Genomic DNA, 17,971 nt, shown 5'->3' on the forward strand with positions numbered 1-17,971 from the left:
CACAGGAAGTCAGGAAGCAAAGGATCAACAAGGAATCTGTACTCACACTTAAAAACACAGGGTAGATGAAATGGGTATGGACACATGTAATTACGGGGTGGGGGGGTTGTGCCAGCCTGAAGAAGCTACTAAACAGGCGGGTGAAAGCTTTTTCATTTGGCTGCCTGCTTTCATACCAGGCCAGCCGGGAGATGAAGCTCATGTATTGGCGACATAAACAGACATTTCCCAAACATACAACAGCCTTTAAATTGATATTGAACAGTTACAATCAGGGTTAGGTTTAGAGTAAAGGGAAGGGTTGGGACTTTCTAAAGGGAAAAATGTAGTGGGTGAGAGATAGGGGGGAGGAAGTGGGACGGGGGGGCTCGGGAGGGAAAATGTCTTTTTAGGTAGGCTAAGAATCAGAAAGAAAACATAAATCCATTGGACGAACGGCTCAGTAAGCTCCCCTGCCTCTCTGTGCTGTCTGCCGCTTAGCTGCTGTATAGTGCTCTGTCAGCAAATACACACTTATTTATTTCCTTGGTTTTCCTTCATTTTATTACTGTTGTGTAGATAATGGATTAGAATGTAATGTGCTATGAGGTCAGGACATTTTGCAGGGCCTGTGTTGGGTTGTTGAGACTATATTGTCATTTGCTGATGTAAGTGAATAGGTCTAAAGCTTATGGAGGCATTGCATGAATGAAGGCCAGGCAAATGGTAACTGAAGAGCTGTGCGTCTTATTTTTACATGGCCGCCGGGAAAATGCGCAGAGAGCCACAGCGGGATCAGTTTTGGTTAGTTTAGTAAAATGTATTGACAGGAAGCGTTTAAAGAGGGCCAAAGGGGTGTTTTTCAAGAATGATTCATCAACCTGCGCTGAATGCCTCTGTCCTTTACGTTAGTATGTATGTCTCGGCCAATCAGATTGACCGACGCTGCAGGCCTCGTGGGGTCAAGCAGCAAGCTTTTGGTGCGCTCTCCTCCTTTTTCCTCAGGTGATAACACCTTGCTCCATATAGACAAAGGTAACAGGGCAGCTTACACCCGAGCGTAAGTGATCTGACGTGACATATTGCCTGCACATCATAACGTGAACTGTAGGCCACTTATACACTTACGCATCTATCTGTCCTGTCCGGTCCTGCATTTACAACGCATTCGTGAGAACATCTGAATGGAATCCAATGTAGTTTATATTCAAACTAAATGATCAATTCTCTTCCCATCCTTATTTTTGAGGACATACCTGAACTATAAACCATGCAACACTTAATGGAATCAGTGAACTACGCAGCTCTTTGCACGCAATTTGATGTCATAGTGACATCTATGTTTTTGATATCCAAGTGCGCTAAGATTCCTGAGATGTTTTTTGAATTACGTCCAAACTGCTCAGAAAACACACTTAAAAACATCTAGTGGATGCTGGTCACGCTGTGTCTGAGCTGAGCTGTGGTCATTTTGGTTTGGTTTAGACCCATTGCACCTGGGACCAAATGTTTGAACGGACATTTTTGCATGTAGGCACTTTCTCTTTTCTTCATGTTTCTATTCTTCTCTCTAACTCTCACTTTCTGTTTTAACCTTTAAAATATAATGTTTCGGATGTAACCCAAGCATCATTATGCAAAAATGTCCTGCCCTTCCCTGCATCTTTCTCTTTGTCTCTCTCTCTCCATTTAGCATGCTAATCTCTAAGGCAGACTGACCCAAGTGGGTGGTTGGTATGTATGTGTGTCATGTAAATGACTTTGCCTTTTATTCAGGTCGTATGTTAACTACTTCTATTGAGTCTGTCGGTGAAAATGGGCTTATAACTACAGTCAATTAGCACTTGTTAACATCCAGACATTCTAGTCCTGTTGGGGCACCCTAGCCCAGGGGAAGGCCCTGTCTCCCAATGAGGACTAGTCCTGTTGGGGCACCCTAGCCCAGGGGAAGGCCCTGTCTCCCAATGAGGACTAGTCCTGTTGGGGCACCCTAGCCCAGGGGAAGGCCCTGTCTCCCAATGAGGACTAGTCCTGTTGGGGCACCCTAGCCTCCCAATGAGGGCTCTGTGCTCCAGGAAACACTCCTTCTGGCTCCTAGCCAACCTCCTCCAAAGCTGTTTTTTCCCCCAACAAATGCTCTCTCTCGCTCTTTCTCTCTTAAGCTATTAGTCTCTCTCTTTTACCTTTCTCCTTCTCTCTTCCCTCTCACACTCTTTGTTCTGTCTCTCACCTATCTTTTCTTTCTCCATTTCTCTACCCACCGTGGATCTTGGAAGAGTTGGCCTGAGGCCTAGCATTCTGGGTGATTGAGTTCTCCATTCCCTGTGGCTTCTTAGGCAGCCAGGCCTCGTCTGGCCCCAGCAGGCTCTAGGGTTGGCACGGCCAAACATCAAGGTTATCTGTCCATTTGGTGCCCCTGAGCCAAACTTTGGGCTTGGGACTGGAGGTCTTGGGTGTGTGTGAGGGGGGAGTTGTGTGTGTGTGTGGATGTGTTTGATGTGTGTGTGTGTGCAGGGGCAGGGGTTGTATGTGTGTTTGTGTGTGTGGGGGGGCTGTATGATGTATGATGCATGGAAGGACGATGAGGAGGAGGAATGGAAGAGTGACCTGAGAGTGTAAAGAGCCCAGACACTCAGCCAGAGGCTGTTACATGGATGTGGACTTGTGTTGAGATGAATTCCTCTAGAGAAATGGTCATGACCGGGGCGGGGAGCCTCTCCAGTGGCCCATTGTATGTTCAGGGTTTTATTAAGTGTCTATGTTGTGTATGTTTATGGAAGTGTGTGTGTGTGTGTGTGTTGTTACATTAACAGGGGCTGCTGTAGAGGCAGAAGGGGCAGACAGACAGAGGAAGGAGCAAAGCCCTGTAATCCCCCAGAGGGGTGGTCCTTCCTGGTGCTGAGCCCTCGTGGCCCCCCCAGGGTTAGGGTTAGGGTTAGGGTTAGGGCAGACAGGCACCATGTCTCCCTCAGTCTACAGGACCTGTCACACACCCACGGACCCACACAGGGACACACACACACGTATGCGAACGCAGACACTCCCCCGTTTCCCAGCCATTTTGACTGTCCTCTTCGTCAGATCTCGTCTCTCTAGTTCTCCTGTGTTGGTGATTCTTCGCTGCCACTCAGACGTGGCTTTGTTGCGGTCCTCATCTGCTGCTGTCTGCCTCAGCTCTCCACCGGTTGTCAACCGCGTCGGGAGATATTCCAGAAGATTCTGCTGTGTTGTTCTCTGAGGCAGTAAATAAAATGGCGATGTTATGTCGGTAGATAGATCCTCATGTTAGGCTGCCATGACAACAACCTACGGAGGGGATATGAGGCGTTTACGAAATGCTGTTCTAGTTTATAGTGATTAAAAACAAAGTTCATTGGTCCCCAATCAGACAAAACATTTCACACGTGACGGTGTTTTGTACCCGCTGTTCCCTCTAGACTATACACTGTATTAATACCACCTCCGTGAGTCGTTGACATTGGTTTCATCACTTCCAATAGTTACTGCCTGTTCCTAACGAGCTGTGCCTGTCGGACAAGGCATGTGTCTGCCCTGAGTCGTTAGTGTCCGGAAGGAACTTTCCTTCCCCCTTGGGCCAGAGGAGGTGGACTGTCTGGCAGGTAGCGTGTCTCATGGGACGTGTCACGGGGTCCTGGTGGCGTTGCTAACCCGGTCTGTGGTTCTGCCCGGGGAACGTGTTCATTACAGCAGCCTGGCAGCAGAGCCACGCACCCCTGGGGGACGGGGGGACGGGGGGGACTAGGGCTGTGTACCGGAGACAAAGGCTCCACGGGGGGAACCGCCATTTATGGTTGTTATGTAACCGCTCTAGCTGGGTGAGACGGCAGATGGGTCTGGTGTCAGGGAGTGTAACCGGGGGTCCCTTGAGGTGACAGGAGAGGGGGAGGGATTTGAATGCGGGACGGAAAAGGGCTGGGCGGGGTCAAACCTTTTGGCCCGTAAGTCACATTGGGATTTCGTGACTGGGTCTCGCGTCAGCCCAAGTAAATGCTGTCTGGGGCCAATGGGACGTAGTCTGGGGTGGGAGGGGGGGCAGTTGGGCCCAGCGACGACAAACCGCTTGCGACTCGGCAGAATGTCCTGAGATGACCCACTCCGGGCCACAGCCAGAGGGTTTTCTCCCTGGTGCTTTTAGAGCTGCTCAGGATGTAACGTCCAGGGGGGGTGAGAGTGTTCCGCCTTCTGGAACATTCTCCTTTTGTTGTCGTTACGAAGACTGATTGAAATCGATCCAATTGGGCTTTTGATTTATTTATTTAATCCACAAAATATTACAGAATATCAATGTCTTTCTTTACATCCGTGAAATATATCCTCATCCGCATTCTATTCACGGTGGCCGCCGGTCTAGAAGCTTTGGCCCCGTATCATCCCCCTTCGTCCCATCACGTCTGAATCTGAACCAAGATAGACATCCGATAAAGCAGATATCCCAACAGTGAACTGTAACCCTTAGAGAGAGGGGGGGATACCTGCCCTCTTCCATTTTCTGTCCTCAGCATTAGTTGCCTGGGGGACTTTGTGGTATAATTATCCCTCATGGGAGGCACTCATTTATTATCTCGCTATCTTTTCATGCGTGAAGATGTGATGCTGCTAGGATACACTGTACTAACTGACCGTTTTGTCTTTCTCTCAGGATAAGAATGCAACTCGTGTGCGCATTGAAATTATACGTGCACACACACAGACACACACTATGGTGATTAAATGTAGAATAATTCCGTTAGAAAAATGCATCACCCCCCCCCCTCAAGTGTAATATCCTATTTTTCATTCATTTTAATGAAAAATTTGAAAATGATTCATCACCATTTCTGTATAAGGCAGAATTCTATGATGAATTCCTCTACCTGCTGGAATGAAGGATTTAGTTCCCCTTATTTGATTGCACTTCCCATCCCGACTACATTACTTCTGGTCTGGATAATGCATTTAGAGAGGTAATTGACCCAGACAGGTTCCATTAATATGGTTTCTTATAGGTAAGGTTATTTTCAATCGGAATAACACGGTAGGAAACACTTAGCTTGGTTTTTAAACGTTGATCCGAGACGACAGGCTGGAAGCGAGGCCGGAGGATCTGGATGGCCGCTGAGGAGAAACAAGCTGACCAGTGCCACTGTCCGACCGGGAAGGAGGGCTCTCGGCCCGAATTGGCCCGGACACTGTGGGGTCTGAGTCAGCCGATACACATCCAACGACTTCCTCAACTGTAACGGAGGCCAGACTTGTTTCCTTCTTGTCACAAACGCTGTAGCTCTGCTGCTTTGGGGCCCTGCCTGCCCTCAGTTTCCCTCAGTTCTTTTTAATATGCCTTTCGCCGGGCCCAGCTGCCGTCCAAATAGTTTTGATATTGACATTAGTCTATCAAGAGTATTTTTCTGTTCTTCAATAGCTTCAGCTCAGTTTTTGACTTTTTAGACAACCGTTTGCGCAGCCGTCAATAATCGGGTCTTAACAGTTTGGAGTGTTTGTTCTGGCTGGATCCACTACCAAGTCCTTTAGTTTGTGTGACATAGCTTGGCTCATGTTTTATCGAATGTACAACAGGAGCTTTTGGGGGGGGGGGGGGGACAAGGCTGTGGGCGGTCTGGTTATGAAGCTGTATCCCTAGATTGGCTAGTGTGTGGCTGCAGCATTATACATTCTCCATCTCAAGTCTCTGCCCCCCCTGTTGTTCTGTTTCTGAGCCTAATGTCACATTTATTCTGTCACAGAATTTTAAACCCCTCTAATAATCTTTTAATTAATAATAAAAATGGTTGCCTTATGTGTGTATGCGTTGATAAACATGGTATATTTTAATCCAGCTTGAACCTTGAAGGAGACCTCATTTAGTAGGCTAGGGCCTGGTGTGGGAAACCTTTAAATATACTCAAACAGGCGTCGAACTTCCTATGAATGTTGTAGTGTTGTTAATGAAAAGGTCTGATGTCGTCAGCGTGTTATTTTAAGAACAATAACAGTTTAGCAGCACCTGTTGTCACACACTAACCTCCAAATGAAACCGTGATGGGTTAGCCACAGGATGGAACATCGCCTGTACAGTCCTGTCTCTCTGTTCAGCTACAGTATAGGCCTGACGAGTCTGAGATGTTAGTTTCAACTTTAACCCCTGGTTGCACTTAAATGGCCTCCATAAAATGTCATATTAAGATGCATTGAGTATTCTTATGAGGTCCCTACCTTGCAATACAATCCGAAGTGGATGTTTTTTCTGTGTGGTTGGTGAAAATCTTTTTGTCTCCAACTCTCCATCTCACTTGTTCTCTGTCTTACTCACTGTAGATGTTGGTTTAGAATAGGTCAAGAACCGTTATAAATGTAAAGAGTGGATCGAGCCAAACAATATGGAAATCAGCCGAAACAAATTGCTTTGCTCTGTGTTTTGAGAGAGAAAGAGACTCAAAGACATGGGAGGGAGTGAGGGAGGGGGAGGTGATGGCAGGGAGATGAGGGAGAGACAGATAGGAAAGGGTATTCGCTTGGTTTCCTTTACATTCAAATAAGTTTAGTTTCTTATTTCTTTTTCTTGTGTTCATGAGTCATGTTTTTTTCTGTCTGTTTGGTAAGGTTGCGTTTCCTTGGACTTTTAGCTCTTCACCAGGTGTTTATTACCGCTGGTTGCCAGGGATGTGCAACTGTTGTCTATCCCAACAGATCATGGTCCTTGAGGGTCTGTTGATAAGAGTGCGACAGATCACAGTAGAAATCTCAAGGTTCCCGGCTTCACTTTCTGCAGGTTGTGTTAGATTGACTGTGCATTTTCTGCATTAGACAGAATCCCTCTGTGACTGACCGGCGCTCTGATTCGCCCCTTAACAGGCACTTTCATCTCAAAATAGCATCCTGAAGCCATGTCTCTAAATCCCCTGTCACCTGCCGGTGAGCCGGGGTCACCGTCAAATGCCTGTGTCGCCGCGTGAGTGACGTCGCCGACCGGTTTGTCGTCCGGTTCTGTGGAGTGTGTCGATATGTTGCCGTGTTCCTCGCTGACCGGCTCCGCTGTGACGTTGTGTTGCAGGTCCACACAGAGTGTCCCGCTGTCCGGCCAATGAGTTCGAGTGTCTGGGGACGGAGGTGTGCATCCACCTGAGCAGGCTGTGTGACGGCAAGCACGACTGCACCGACGGATGGGACGAGGGGCCCCACTGCAGAGGTAACACACCCGTTCATGTGTGAACGCCACACACGCGTGCATTCTTGCCGCGACGCACGTCAAACAAATAATCAGCGCCCGCCCTCTCTTTGTCTACCCTCCGAGCAGGCACAGCTCGGGCCGCTTTTTCCCGGGGTCCTTCGATCTTAGTTCTTAGAGAACAGTGGGCTAGTCAAGCCTGCTCTTTGCCCTCCAGAGACGCTGCGACTCTTTGATCTGGTTCCACAGTGAGACTGTGGGCTCTGTAGATGTCAGAGGGACGACAGACCCACTTCCTTGACTATTTGCTTTTGGGCAGGAAATAGGGTGCTATTTTGGGTACAGTATGTCTCTGTATGACTTGGTTCTATTTTCTGGTTCCACAATAAGAAGCTGGTCTCCAGGACTCAAGTAATGAGCGATCTCTGATGATGGGACTCTATGCTCTGGCTGAGCAGGGAAGTGGCCTTGATCCTGGGCTGATTCAGAGCCACTAGGGCCTGATAGATAAATTAATTACTTTTTCCTCAGAGAGGAGAGAAGCGGAGCCATTGTGGTCATGGAGTCCATCTCATTAAGGCCATTAATGGAAGAATGCAGTGTTCATAGGACAGAAACGGTTTGTGTTGCTCCATGAAGACAAAGGAAGAGAACGTTTATAGAACTGAACAAGGATGGCTGGAAGTTTGTTTCATGGCCAAGAGCAAAGATGATTGACGATTCTTGTGGCTGAGATTAAGTGTGTGTGTGTGTGTGTGTGTGTGTGAGAGAAAGAGACTAATTGTTTAAATATGGAGAATCTTACTTTCTGGAACGGGGTAATAAAATGCTATAGTTCAAGCGTTTGAAAGTTACATTTCTAAGAAAAAAAGTGCAGAAAGTGCTTTCTTTCTTAGAATGGAATGTTGTGGCTACCAGAGATTATTCCCCAGTGTTTTATGAAAGAAGCACAAAAAATAAATAAATGAATGAATAGGCTTACATTTTTACTGTAAACTTTGAGGGGCCAAAAACCATTCTATGCTGGCCACATTTGGCTGGTGGGGCATTGGTTGCCTCCCACTGGACTGGGTCTCTTCAATATAGAGACAGGTTATTAAAGTCCTTTTTAAACTGTCAGTTTGATTTGGGGGTCAATTAAAGTACTTGTTTTTATGTGCCACTCCTACAAATCAATATTGAGATATCTGCGATCATCTATATCAGAACTGATAACATAGTAGCAGAGACCAAAGTCCTTGCAGAGAACAGAGCCTGGAAAAACCCCAGCACACACAAGGACTACCAATAAATACATAACAAAGAAAATATAGCCCTTTTATATTCCTAGTTTCTAAGATGTGTGTTAGTTTGTTTCTAAGTCTCATAATAAGTCATTATGAGGACTGGTATGACCATTGTTGACTGAACAGAGCTAACAGCTCAGAATCCGTCACTGGACTTTGTGGACCTGCCCTGCACGACGTTCTGCCGATCCAGTCATCTAGGCACGACACAGACAGCCTGTCCCGGCCAAGCACGCTAGTACAGCTGTCGCTCTGAGGCTGGAGTAAACACACACACACACACACAGCAGTGGCAGTGTGTTTGCTGGAACTTTCTGCCGCCACACTGGCGTGAACGCCTGCCTTTTCATGGGAAGCCTGAGCTTTTTCAAGTGTTTGTTAGAGCGAGCAGAGGGGCGGCTTGGGCCTGGTTGCCTCTGAGGTCTCCCCGTCATTCTGTGTCCGGATAATTATCCACAAGTCGTTGACAAGGGGAGGCAGGCAGGCAGGGATTTTATTGCCGTACAAAACATAACTTTGGAATGTTAAAACAGATTTCCGATTGAGTGCTTATTATTAATCACAGAAACAGCCAGGACAGAATCCATTTTTAATATGAATGTGGTTTTAATATGAATTCATACGCACATACAGAACTGATGTGTCTTTGTCTGGGATTTATTCAGGGCCTGTCATTGTGTATGTCTCATTTTTATTTGTGACTAATACTCAATGGAAGGACAGTGTTGTAATGCAGCCTATATGACCCATAGTCTTCACACAGATGACTTCTAATTCCTGTATTCTAATACTGCCTGTTGGGAAATAACTGGGATTACTTCCTCATTTGGTGGTTGGCAGTCGTGTGCGTTATGGGAGCTCACTATTTAGTGCTTTTAGGATGGTGTGTGTGTGTGTGTGTGTGTGAGAAAGGAAGTGTGTGTGTGAGTGTGTGTGAGTGTGTGTGAGTGTGTGTGTGTGTGTGTGTGTGTGTGAGTGAGTGAGTGTGAGTGAGTGTGTGTGAGTGTGTGTGTGTGTGTGTGTGAGAGGGTGTGTGTGTGAGGAAGTGTGTGTGTATGTGTGTATCTGTGCTTTCGTGAGCTATAAGTGTGCGTCATCCATTACCTCACCAACAGACAGACAGACCGGTGTCAGCGCTGAGACATTCTTCTATCTCTGGATATAACACGGCCAAGCCAGTGTCACTGTCTCATTGGCTACTGCTCACCAACTCCCGGTCACTTAGCAGGCATCTGCAGGCCGCTGTTAGGTGTTGTTTGATTGGCTGACCTGTGCCTCTGATGTCGCGGTCTGTTGCATGTGGAATGGAGGAATGGGCTGTCTGGAGCGGCGCAGGCGATGCCGTCACGTGGGCCTGCTGTTGTTATTGCACAAAAACCTGGTGTCGTAATCGCTGCGCCGGCTATACACTGTGTACAAGGGCGCGCACGTCTCTGCTGCTCTGGAGTTTCCAATTTGGTGCATTTAGGGTCTCGTGGAATATATCTGTAAACGGTGAAGTGGTACGCTCTGGGTCAGGGGCATTTCTAGACATGTCCCCCCAATCCAGACAGAGTCCAGCTGATCTAAATGACCATCATGGTATCCTGTCTATCAGTTCAGTCTCCCAGGCAGCCAGCCAGTCTGTTTACAGTATGAAGGGATAACTGTGTATGGATTTAGGGTGATCTGTATGTCACCTGGTATTGGTAAAGACTCTCAGAAGGGATGAAAGCCATAGCAAGTGTCTGTAGACCTGGTCAGGACACGGCTGGGTCCCTTTTCCCCAGCCTTCCTTCGCCCTTGTATTGATGACAGAGGCCTTGTATTGATGACAGAGGCCTTGTATTGATGACAGAGGCCTTGTATTGATGACAGAGGCCTTGTATTGATGACAGAGGCCTTGTATTGATGACAGAGGCCTTGTATTGATGACAGAGGCCTTGTATTGATGACAGAGGCCTGGTGTTGATGACAGAGGCCTTGTATTGATGACAGAGGCCTTGTATTGATGACAGAGGCCTTGTATTGATGACAGAGGCCTTGTATTGATGACAGAGGCCTTGTATTGATGACAGAGGCCTTGTATTGATGACAGAGGCCTTGTATTGATGACAGAGGCCTTGTATTGATGACAGAGGCCTTGTATTGATGACAGAGGCCTTGTATTGATGACAGAGGCCTTGTATTGATGACAGAGGCCTTGTATTGATGACAGAGGCCTTGTATTGATGACAGAGGCCTTGTATTGATGACAGAGGCCTTGTATTGATGACAGAGGCCTTGTATTGATGACAGAGGCCTTGTATTGATGACAGAGGCCTTGTATTGATGACAGAGGCCTTGTATTGATGACAGAGGCCTTGTATTGATGACAGAGGCCTTGTATTGATGACAGAGGCCTTGTATTGATGACAGAGGCCTTGTATTGATGACAGAGGCCTTGTATTGATGACAGAGGCCTTGTATTGATGACAGAGGCCTTGGTGTTGGCATGTCAATTTGCCAGAGGAAACGGTTATCATGTTTTCTGCTTATCTGGTTTTGGATGAACTCTGACTCTCACCAGCAGTCACTGTGTGTGTGTGTGTGTGTGTGTGTGTGTGTGTGTGTGTAGTGTCTCAGGCTCACACATTGCATGCTAGCCAACTCCCCTTAATCTCTAACATTACAAGTGAAATAAAACTCTTCCTGAAATCCCTGGCTCGGAAGCCCAACCAGAAGACTGACACTAGTGAGGGGTGTGACCCTACCCTATTCTGGGTGGAACCAACAGGATCGCCGTCTCTGCTCTGACATGCTTATTAAGCACTAAGACTGCTGTGTGTGTGTGTGTGTGTGTGTGTGTGTGTGTGTGTGTGTGTGTGTGTGTGTGTGTGTGTGTGTGAGTTACTGACTGACTAAGTGGGTTACTGACTAAGTGGGTTACTGACTGACTGGGTTACTGACTGACTGGGTTACTGACTGACTGGGCTGCTGACTGACTGACTGGGCTGCTGACTGCCTGAGTGGGTTACTGACTGCCTGAGTGGGTTACTGACTGCCTGAGTGGGTTACTGACTGCCTGAGTGGGTTACTGACTGCCTGAGTGGGTTAATGACTGCCTGAGTGGGTTAATGACTGCCTGAGTGGGTTAATGACTGCCTGAGTGGGTTACTGACTGACTGGGCTGCTGACTGACTGACTGGGCTGCTGACTGCCTGAGTGGGTTACTGACTGCCTGAGTGGGTTACTGACTGCCTGAGTGGGTTACTGACTGCCTGAGTGGGTTACTGACTGCCTGAGTGGGTTAATGACTGCCTGAGTGGGTTAATGACTGCCTGAGTGGGTTAATGACTGCCTGAGTGGGTTACTGACTGACGGACTGGGTTACTGACTGACGGACTGATTTATTGCCTGACTGAGTGTGTTACTGACTGAGTGTGTTACTGACTGAAGGACTGAGTTAATGACTGACTGAGTTACTAAGTTACTGACTGACTGTCTGTGTCAGTGTGGAAGCAGTGCAATCTCTTAAGATCTGTGTCCTATATCCACTCAAATGCATACTACCTACATGTAAATACGTGAACGCATAAGTTAACACATTTTTAGCGCAGCTGGCGTGGACCTGGAGGGGGCGATGTTGGCTCAGACCTGAGCAACCCCAGCTTTTTACACATTTTCCCTCGACCCAGACCAAAACAAATTCACCCTCTTGTTTACCTGACATGTTGTGTTTGAAAAATAGAACTTCCATATTAAGCTTACTAAAGCAGCATACATCTACTGTGTTCGAAATTATTCATCCTCACTAGGATATGTTTCAAGAATGACAAAGAAAATATTGTGCTTTTTAATAAATGTGAATAAATAATAATAAATAGATGTTAAATAACGTCATAGGCCTATATAATCAAGTGGACAAATTCCTAGTTTAGTCTGAACAACTACGATAAGGTCAGGTGAACGGAATTAAATGTATTGACTTGGGCGTTGGATAACCAACATATTACCCACATGCCATTGCATCACAGAACGACATAACTTCATGAGATCGTATGGGTGGAAATGGTTTCTCGGGTCATTAACCCAGTCTTAACCCAGGTCATTAACCCAGTCTTAACCCAGGTCATTAACCCAGTCTTAACCCAGGTCATTAACGTTGCTAAATACGGGAATGTGTTCTCCATCATACTTACTGGGGGAAATAAGATGAAAAAGACCACTTTGAAACCCCCCACGCTAAATGGCTAAGCGCTGAGAGAATACTTTAGTGGCCAGTTACCTGCCTGTTTTCCATGTGAAGCTGTGACTCCATGACGCTCCACGATCTTTGGAAGAAACATATGGCTGCAGTGTTCTGCATAGAAATTGAGGTCAGAAAAGTAATGGTATTGTAGTGGTATTCTTCTGTGATCTACTCTCTGTGGCACCAGGGGGCACAACCAATGTGCCATTTGAATCCATTCTGTAGGAATGCCAATTCTCTGGACCAAACCACATGCATAACTGGATACTCCATTTCTGACTCATTCTCCTTAGAGTGTTGTTCTTGTAAAAACAAAAAAGATGTATTGGAGCCGAGCTGAAATATCCATAGAAATGGTTGTTACTGTGCACATGGTGAATGTAAAAGCTTAGAGGCTTGCGGGTGGCTGGAGGACTGCGAGGTGGTGGGCTGGAGCTTTAGGCAGACGCAAAACCCCAGCTAGCATTAGTATTGTGTATATGTCTTCGAAATGTTTCTGTGTGTCTCTGTGTGTGTTTCTGTCTCTCTCTGTGTGTGTGTGTGTGTGTGTGTGTGTGTGTGTGTGTCTCTCTTTGCTCTGTGTGTATCTCTGTCTCCTGCTCTGTGTGTATCTCTGTCTCCTGCTCTGTGTGTATCTCTATCTCCTGCTCTGTGTGTATCTCTATCTCCTGCTCTGTGTGTATCTCTATCTCCTGCTCTGTGTGTATCTCTATCTCCTGCTCTGTGTGTATATCTGTCTCCTGCTCTGTGTGTATATCTGGTTCTATGTGCCAAATTTTTGGACCAAGCGCCTCCAGAGTTTAGGAACAAGTCAGCTTTAGTGTTGCGCAACTGAACTGCTACAAAATGCAAAATGTTAGCTGTAGGGGCTTGGTCAAATTTTTTTGCTGCTGGTCCGCGGGGCCAGTCCGCGGGGCCAGTCCGCGGTGCCAGTCCGCGGTGCCAGTCCGCGGTGCCAGTCCGCGGGGCCAGTCCACATTCATATTGCTGGATTTTCATGTGACTGTCAGCCACAGTCCTGCGTGGTATGTCTCAAAAATGCCGGTATAAATCCAAACGCTATAAAATGATTATGCAAACTTAGTCTGACTAGCGTTTTACTTTCTCCCTCGTAATGTAAACACACTCCCTCTCTCTCTCAACTTCTCCCTTTCTCTCTCTCTCACTGTCTCACTGTCTTTCTCTTTGTTTCTCTGAATTTCTGACACTGTCTCAGAGATTTACCTTGAAACCGGTCACACCCACACACACACACAATGTCGGCCTGCTTGTTTGTTATCCACTGTATCCAGTGTTCCACAGAATTTACATAACGGGGATCTGTAAGTGGTCCAGCCTGCAGCTCCAACAGTTATCTAATGGTTCTGGCTCTGGCTGTCTCCTCATAATGGCTGTACATGGCTGTGGACTGTGAGGTTAAGACCCACTTACTTCCTGATCTAGGTACCACGTCTTATTTTGACAGGCCCGGCCCGCTTTAACGCGACGCCGGGCAGGCTCAGACTTCATCTCACTCCCCGTGCACTAGCTGTGTTTGTCTGGGAACCTTGGTGTACCGCGGCCCCGTTCTCACGAAGACCGGATAGACACGGGTTCCGCGTGGCCCGTTCTGTCGTGCCCGCCTTCTCTCCCGGGTGGTTAGAGACAGTTGACCGGGACCGCGCTGAACAGGGAACACAGCATGGTGTGGGAGGTTGCAGTGGGAGGAATTCTCTCCCTTTCCCTGGGCTAGATGATCCCGGGTCTGTGCCGGAGTCTGTCACCACACATAGCCCTGATCTGGTTACAGCATGGTGGTGTTTAGTGTTTGAAAACGCTCACCCCCGAAGCACGAGCCCTGATCACTTCTGTATGCCGGGTGCAAAGGGTCGTAACGGATGACAGGATGGTCGTGGGCGGGACGATGGTCGTGGGCGGGACGATGCTGCTTTTATTAAGATGAGCATCTTGCAGCCGATCTGCAGCCAAGCTTTCTGTGTTTTGACTAGAAGGAGGAGGCTAATGCTCAACTCTGTTTTCTGAATACTGTACATTTACATCATTATGCACATTTTCTGGGAGTGTGTGGAGATTTCCCTCTCTGTGATTGGGCATAAAGGACCTAGGACGTTGACAGATTGCCTGGCATGTGTTTGACCTGATTGTGATCCTCTGTGTCTCTTTCTCTCTGCTAGAACTTGGACCTGACTGTGCCACCCACGGCTGCCAGGGAAACTGCTCCGTTACACACCAAGGGCCAAAGTGTTACTGCGGCGTCGGCTACGAAGTCGGCCAGGATGGGAAGTCATGCAAGGGTAAGACCTCAGAGACCTGGACGCATTCCAGTCAACCTAATCCTGTGAAAACAGATGTCTGATTGACACACCGTAATGACTGACTGCTTGACTGACTGATTATCTGATGGATTGACTGGCCCACTGACCGACTCGCTGACTGCCTGACAAATCGACAGGCGCCCCTGACTGACTGATTGACCGACTGGTTGGTTGACTGTCTGATTCACTGGCCTGCTGACTGACTGGTTGGTTGTCTGACTGATTCACTGGCCCGCTGACTGACTGACTGGTTTGGTAGACCGACTAATTCACTGGCCCCACTGACTGACTGGTTGGTTTTCTGACTGATTCACTGGCCCCGCTGACCTGACTGCCCGACCGACTGGTTTGGTAGACCGACTGATCCACTGGCCCCGCCGACCTGACTGCCCGACTGGCCTGACGGACGGTCTAGCCGACCAACCAGATGACCATGCCCTGCCTGCCACCTCAGATTTCAACGAGTGCAGCGTGTACGGGTCCTGCAGTCAGACGTGCTCCAACCACGAGGGCTCGTACAGCTGCAGCTGTGTGGAGGGTTACCTGCTGCAGCCGGACAACCGCTCCTGCAAGGCCAAGAACGGTGAGAGAGTCACGCACCTGCTGTCGTCTCCGCGACACACGCCCGCAAACGCTGACTGAAGCTAGGTCTCACTCATGACACATGGGAAGCCAGGGGTTGGAACCAAACCGCAGTTACTCCCACACGTTCCAGTGATTCGACCAGCAGCAAAAAAATTTGACCAAGCCCCTACAGCTAACATTTTGCATTTTGTAGCAGTTCAGTTGCGCAACACTAAAGCTGACTTGTTCCTAAATCTTTTTTTATCCTGAAACAATTTCGTTCATTTCCGGTTTTTGGCTGTGGCTTCTTGAACCGGTTCCAACTCCTGTCAGCAATTAATAACTGCCTTTCAGTTGATTTGTTCTGCCATGCTTTTTGGTACTGCAGTGATCAGATTTGCACAGTGTGACAGTATCATTTAGTGTGAGGAATCGAAGAGACTTTTAGACCACACACCCTGTAACCAAGGTCCAGTCATCAGGTCTGCATCTCTGTTTCGCTGGTGTTTTTCTGGGTTATTGGTCAACACTTCCATTCTTTAACACCCCGTTAGCTTCAACTGCAAACACACCCATGATTTAATATCACACCTCTCCTGCCGTCCCGCCCCATTTTCCAGATACCCCACACATAGCGAGTGAAAGGGGCATAGTGGTGAATAAGTGGCAGTTTAAAGGAGGTTCATACGAACGTTACTCAGTTTTACGCCAGGGATTCCCATGGAAAATAATCGTCTGTTGTTGCAAGTGAATGCCCGGGGACGAGACGGGTACATATGAGACAGCATGTCAGAGATACTCAGTGATTCTGTGACCTTTCTCTCCTTCACTTTACACCCTCCCTCGCTCCCTCAGATCCTGTGGAACAGCTGCCGGTGCTGTTGATCACCAATCTGAATGACATTCGCTGTACATCCCTGAGCGGTATGCCCACTCGGCTACCGGCCATCAGCACCAAGCAGGTTGGACCTGTTTTATGTCGGCTAATTCCGTTTATTTCCTGCTTGTTCACCGGTTACCTACCCCTTTATTTTTATAGTCCCGAAACATATGATCAGTCAATGTCCAATGTGTCAACCGTATTTCGTCTCTCTGCCATCCCTGAAATGGGTCATTGAGACGTTATTTGATGATTGAGCCCCATTTGAACGATTGAACTTTGTCGTACTCTAGAATGTGTTTGTTTTAATTTCTTCCAGGTATTCTTATCCGAACAGAACAATGAAAACAGGCTAACTTTAGTTGGAGCCACATGCTGCCTTTTTTTATTCTCAAGGACTTGCTGATTAGTTAGCGTCTCACGTTGACATTCTGGCCTTTCTTCTGAACCCCGAGGGTGTAAACCATCTGAGCCCCCCCTGACCCCACCCTCACTCAGATTTGGTGTGAATGCCTATTGTAGTCTAATATTTTAGCCTCACTGAAAAACGCTTTTGCTGAAACCCCTTTTGGTTCGCTTTATTCTGTCTGTCCAACATTAGACCACCGCCATGGACTTCAACTATGCCCAGGAGACGGTGTGCTGGATCGACGTGGGAGACTCGCCCGCCAACACCCATCTGAAGTGTGCCTCCATCCCCGAGCTGAAGGTTGTGACTGACATCAGGATCATCAACATCTCCCTCAGCCTGCACCGTGAGTATAGGAGACGCACGCGCACGTGCACGCCTACTAGAGACGCAATACACCCTGACAGAGGCCCAACTCTGAAACCCGCTCTTGGCAGCATGAAAGTGCCTAGCAGAAGTGCTGAGCTCGGCTCTGTTCTGGTAATGGTTCCGGTTGAACAACGCTGTTGCTAAATCAGTCGGACGGTCACTGATGCCCAGTAGTTCCATAGACCTATAGAATGACAAAGAGTGGTCTGAGGGATGCTGTAACTGCTGCGCTTGCAGGGTTGTGTTGTCAAATGATGGCTGCTATCCATTTCACACCCTGTACATGACAGCAGCTGGTTTACAGTAAGTGACAGTGGGTGTTTTCTACAGTGCAGTAAGGGACTGTGGGTGGTTTCTACATTTAGTGACCGGGTGGTTTCTACAGTCAGTGACAGGGGGTGGTCGCTACGGTTAGTGACAGGGGATGATCTCTACGGTTAGTGACAGGTGGTGGTTTCTACAGTCCAGTAAGTGACAGGGGGTGGTTTTTACAGTTAGTGACAGTGGTTGGTTTCTACATTTAGTGTCAGTGGGTGTTTTCTACAGTACAGTAAGTGACAGTGGGTGGTTTCTACAGTCAGTGACAGGGGGTGGTCGCTACGGTTAGTGACAGGGGATGATCTCTACGGTTAGTGACAGGTGGTGGTTTCTACAGTCCAGTAAGTGACAGGGGGTGGTTTCTACAGTTAGTGACAGTGGTTGGTTTCTACATTTAGTGTCAGTGGGTGTTTTCTACAGTACAGTAAGTGACAGTGGGTGGTTTCTACAGTCAGTGACAGGGGGTGGTCGCTACGGTT

At 47.8% G+C, this 17,971-nt stretch overlaps 1 protein-coding gene across 3 annotated transcripts in view; it reads left to right on the forward strand.

Annotated features, from left to right (window-relative positions):
• Window positions 1–17,971, forward strand: part of lrp1ab (low density lipoprotein receptor-related protein 1Ab) — a 105,611-nt gene that overhangs the window by 27,257 nt on the left and 60,383 nt on the right. For all 3 annotated transcript variants that reach the window (XM_034295824.1, XM_034295825.1, XM_034295826.1), the window contains exons 3-7: window positions 7,028–7,162; window positions 14,812–14,931; window positions 15,407–15,535; window positions 16,372–16,478; window positions 16,998–17,151. In XM_034295824.1, the coding sequence (XP_034151715.1) occupies window positions 7,028–7,162; window positions 14,812–14,931; window positions 15,407–15,535; window positions 16,372–16,478; window positions 16,998–17,151 (645 nt within the window). The remainder of the gene's footprint in view (window positions 1–7,027; window positions 7,163–14,811; window positions 14,932–15,406; window positions 15,536–16,371; window positions 16,479–16,997; window positions 17,152–17,971) is intronic.

This window comes from Esox lucius, chromosome 12 (assembly GCF_011004845.1).
Source record: "Esox lucius isolate fEsoLuc1 chromosome 12, fEsoLuc1.pri, whole genome shotgun sequence".
In the NCBI taxonomy this organism is placed as follows: domain Eukaryota; kingdom Metazoa; phylum Chordata; class Actinopteri; order Esociformes; family Esocidae; genus Esox; species Esox lucius.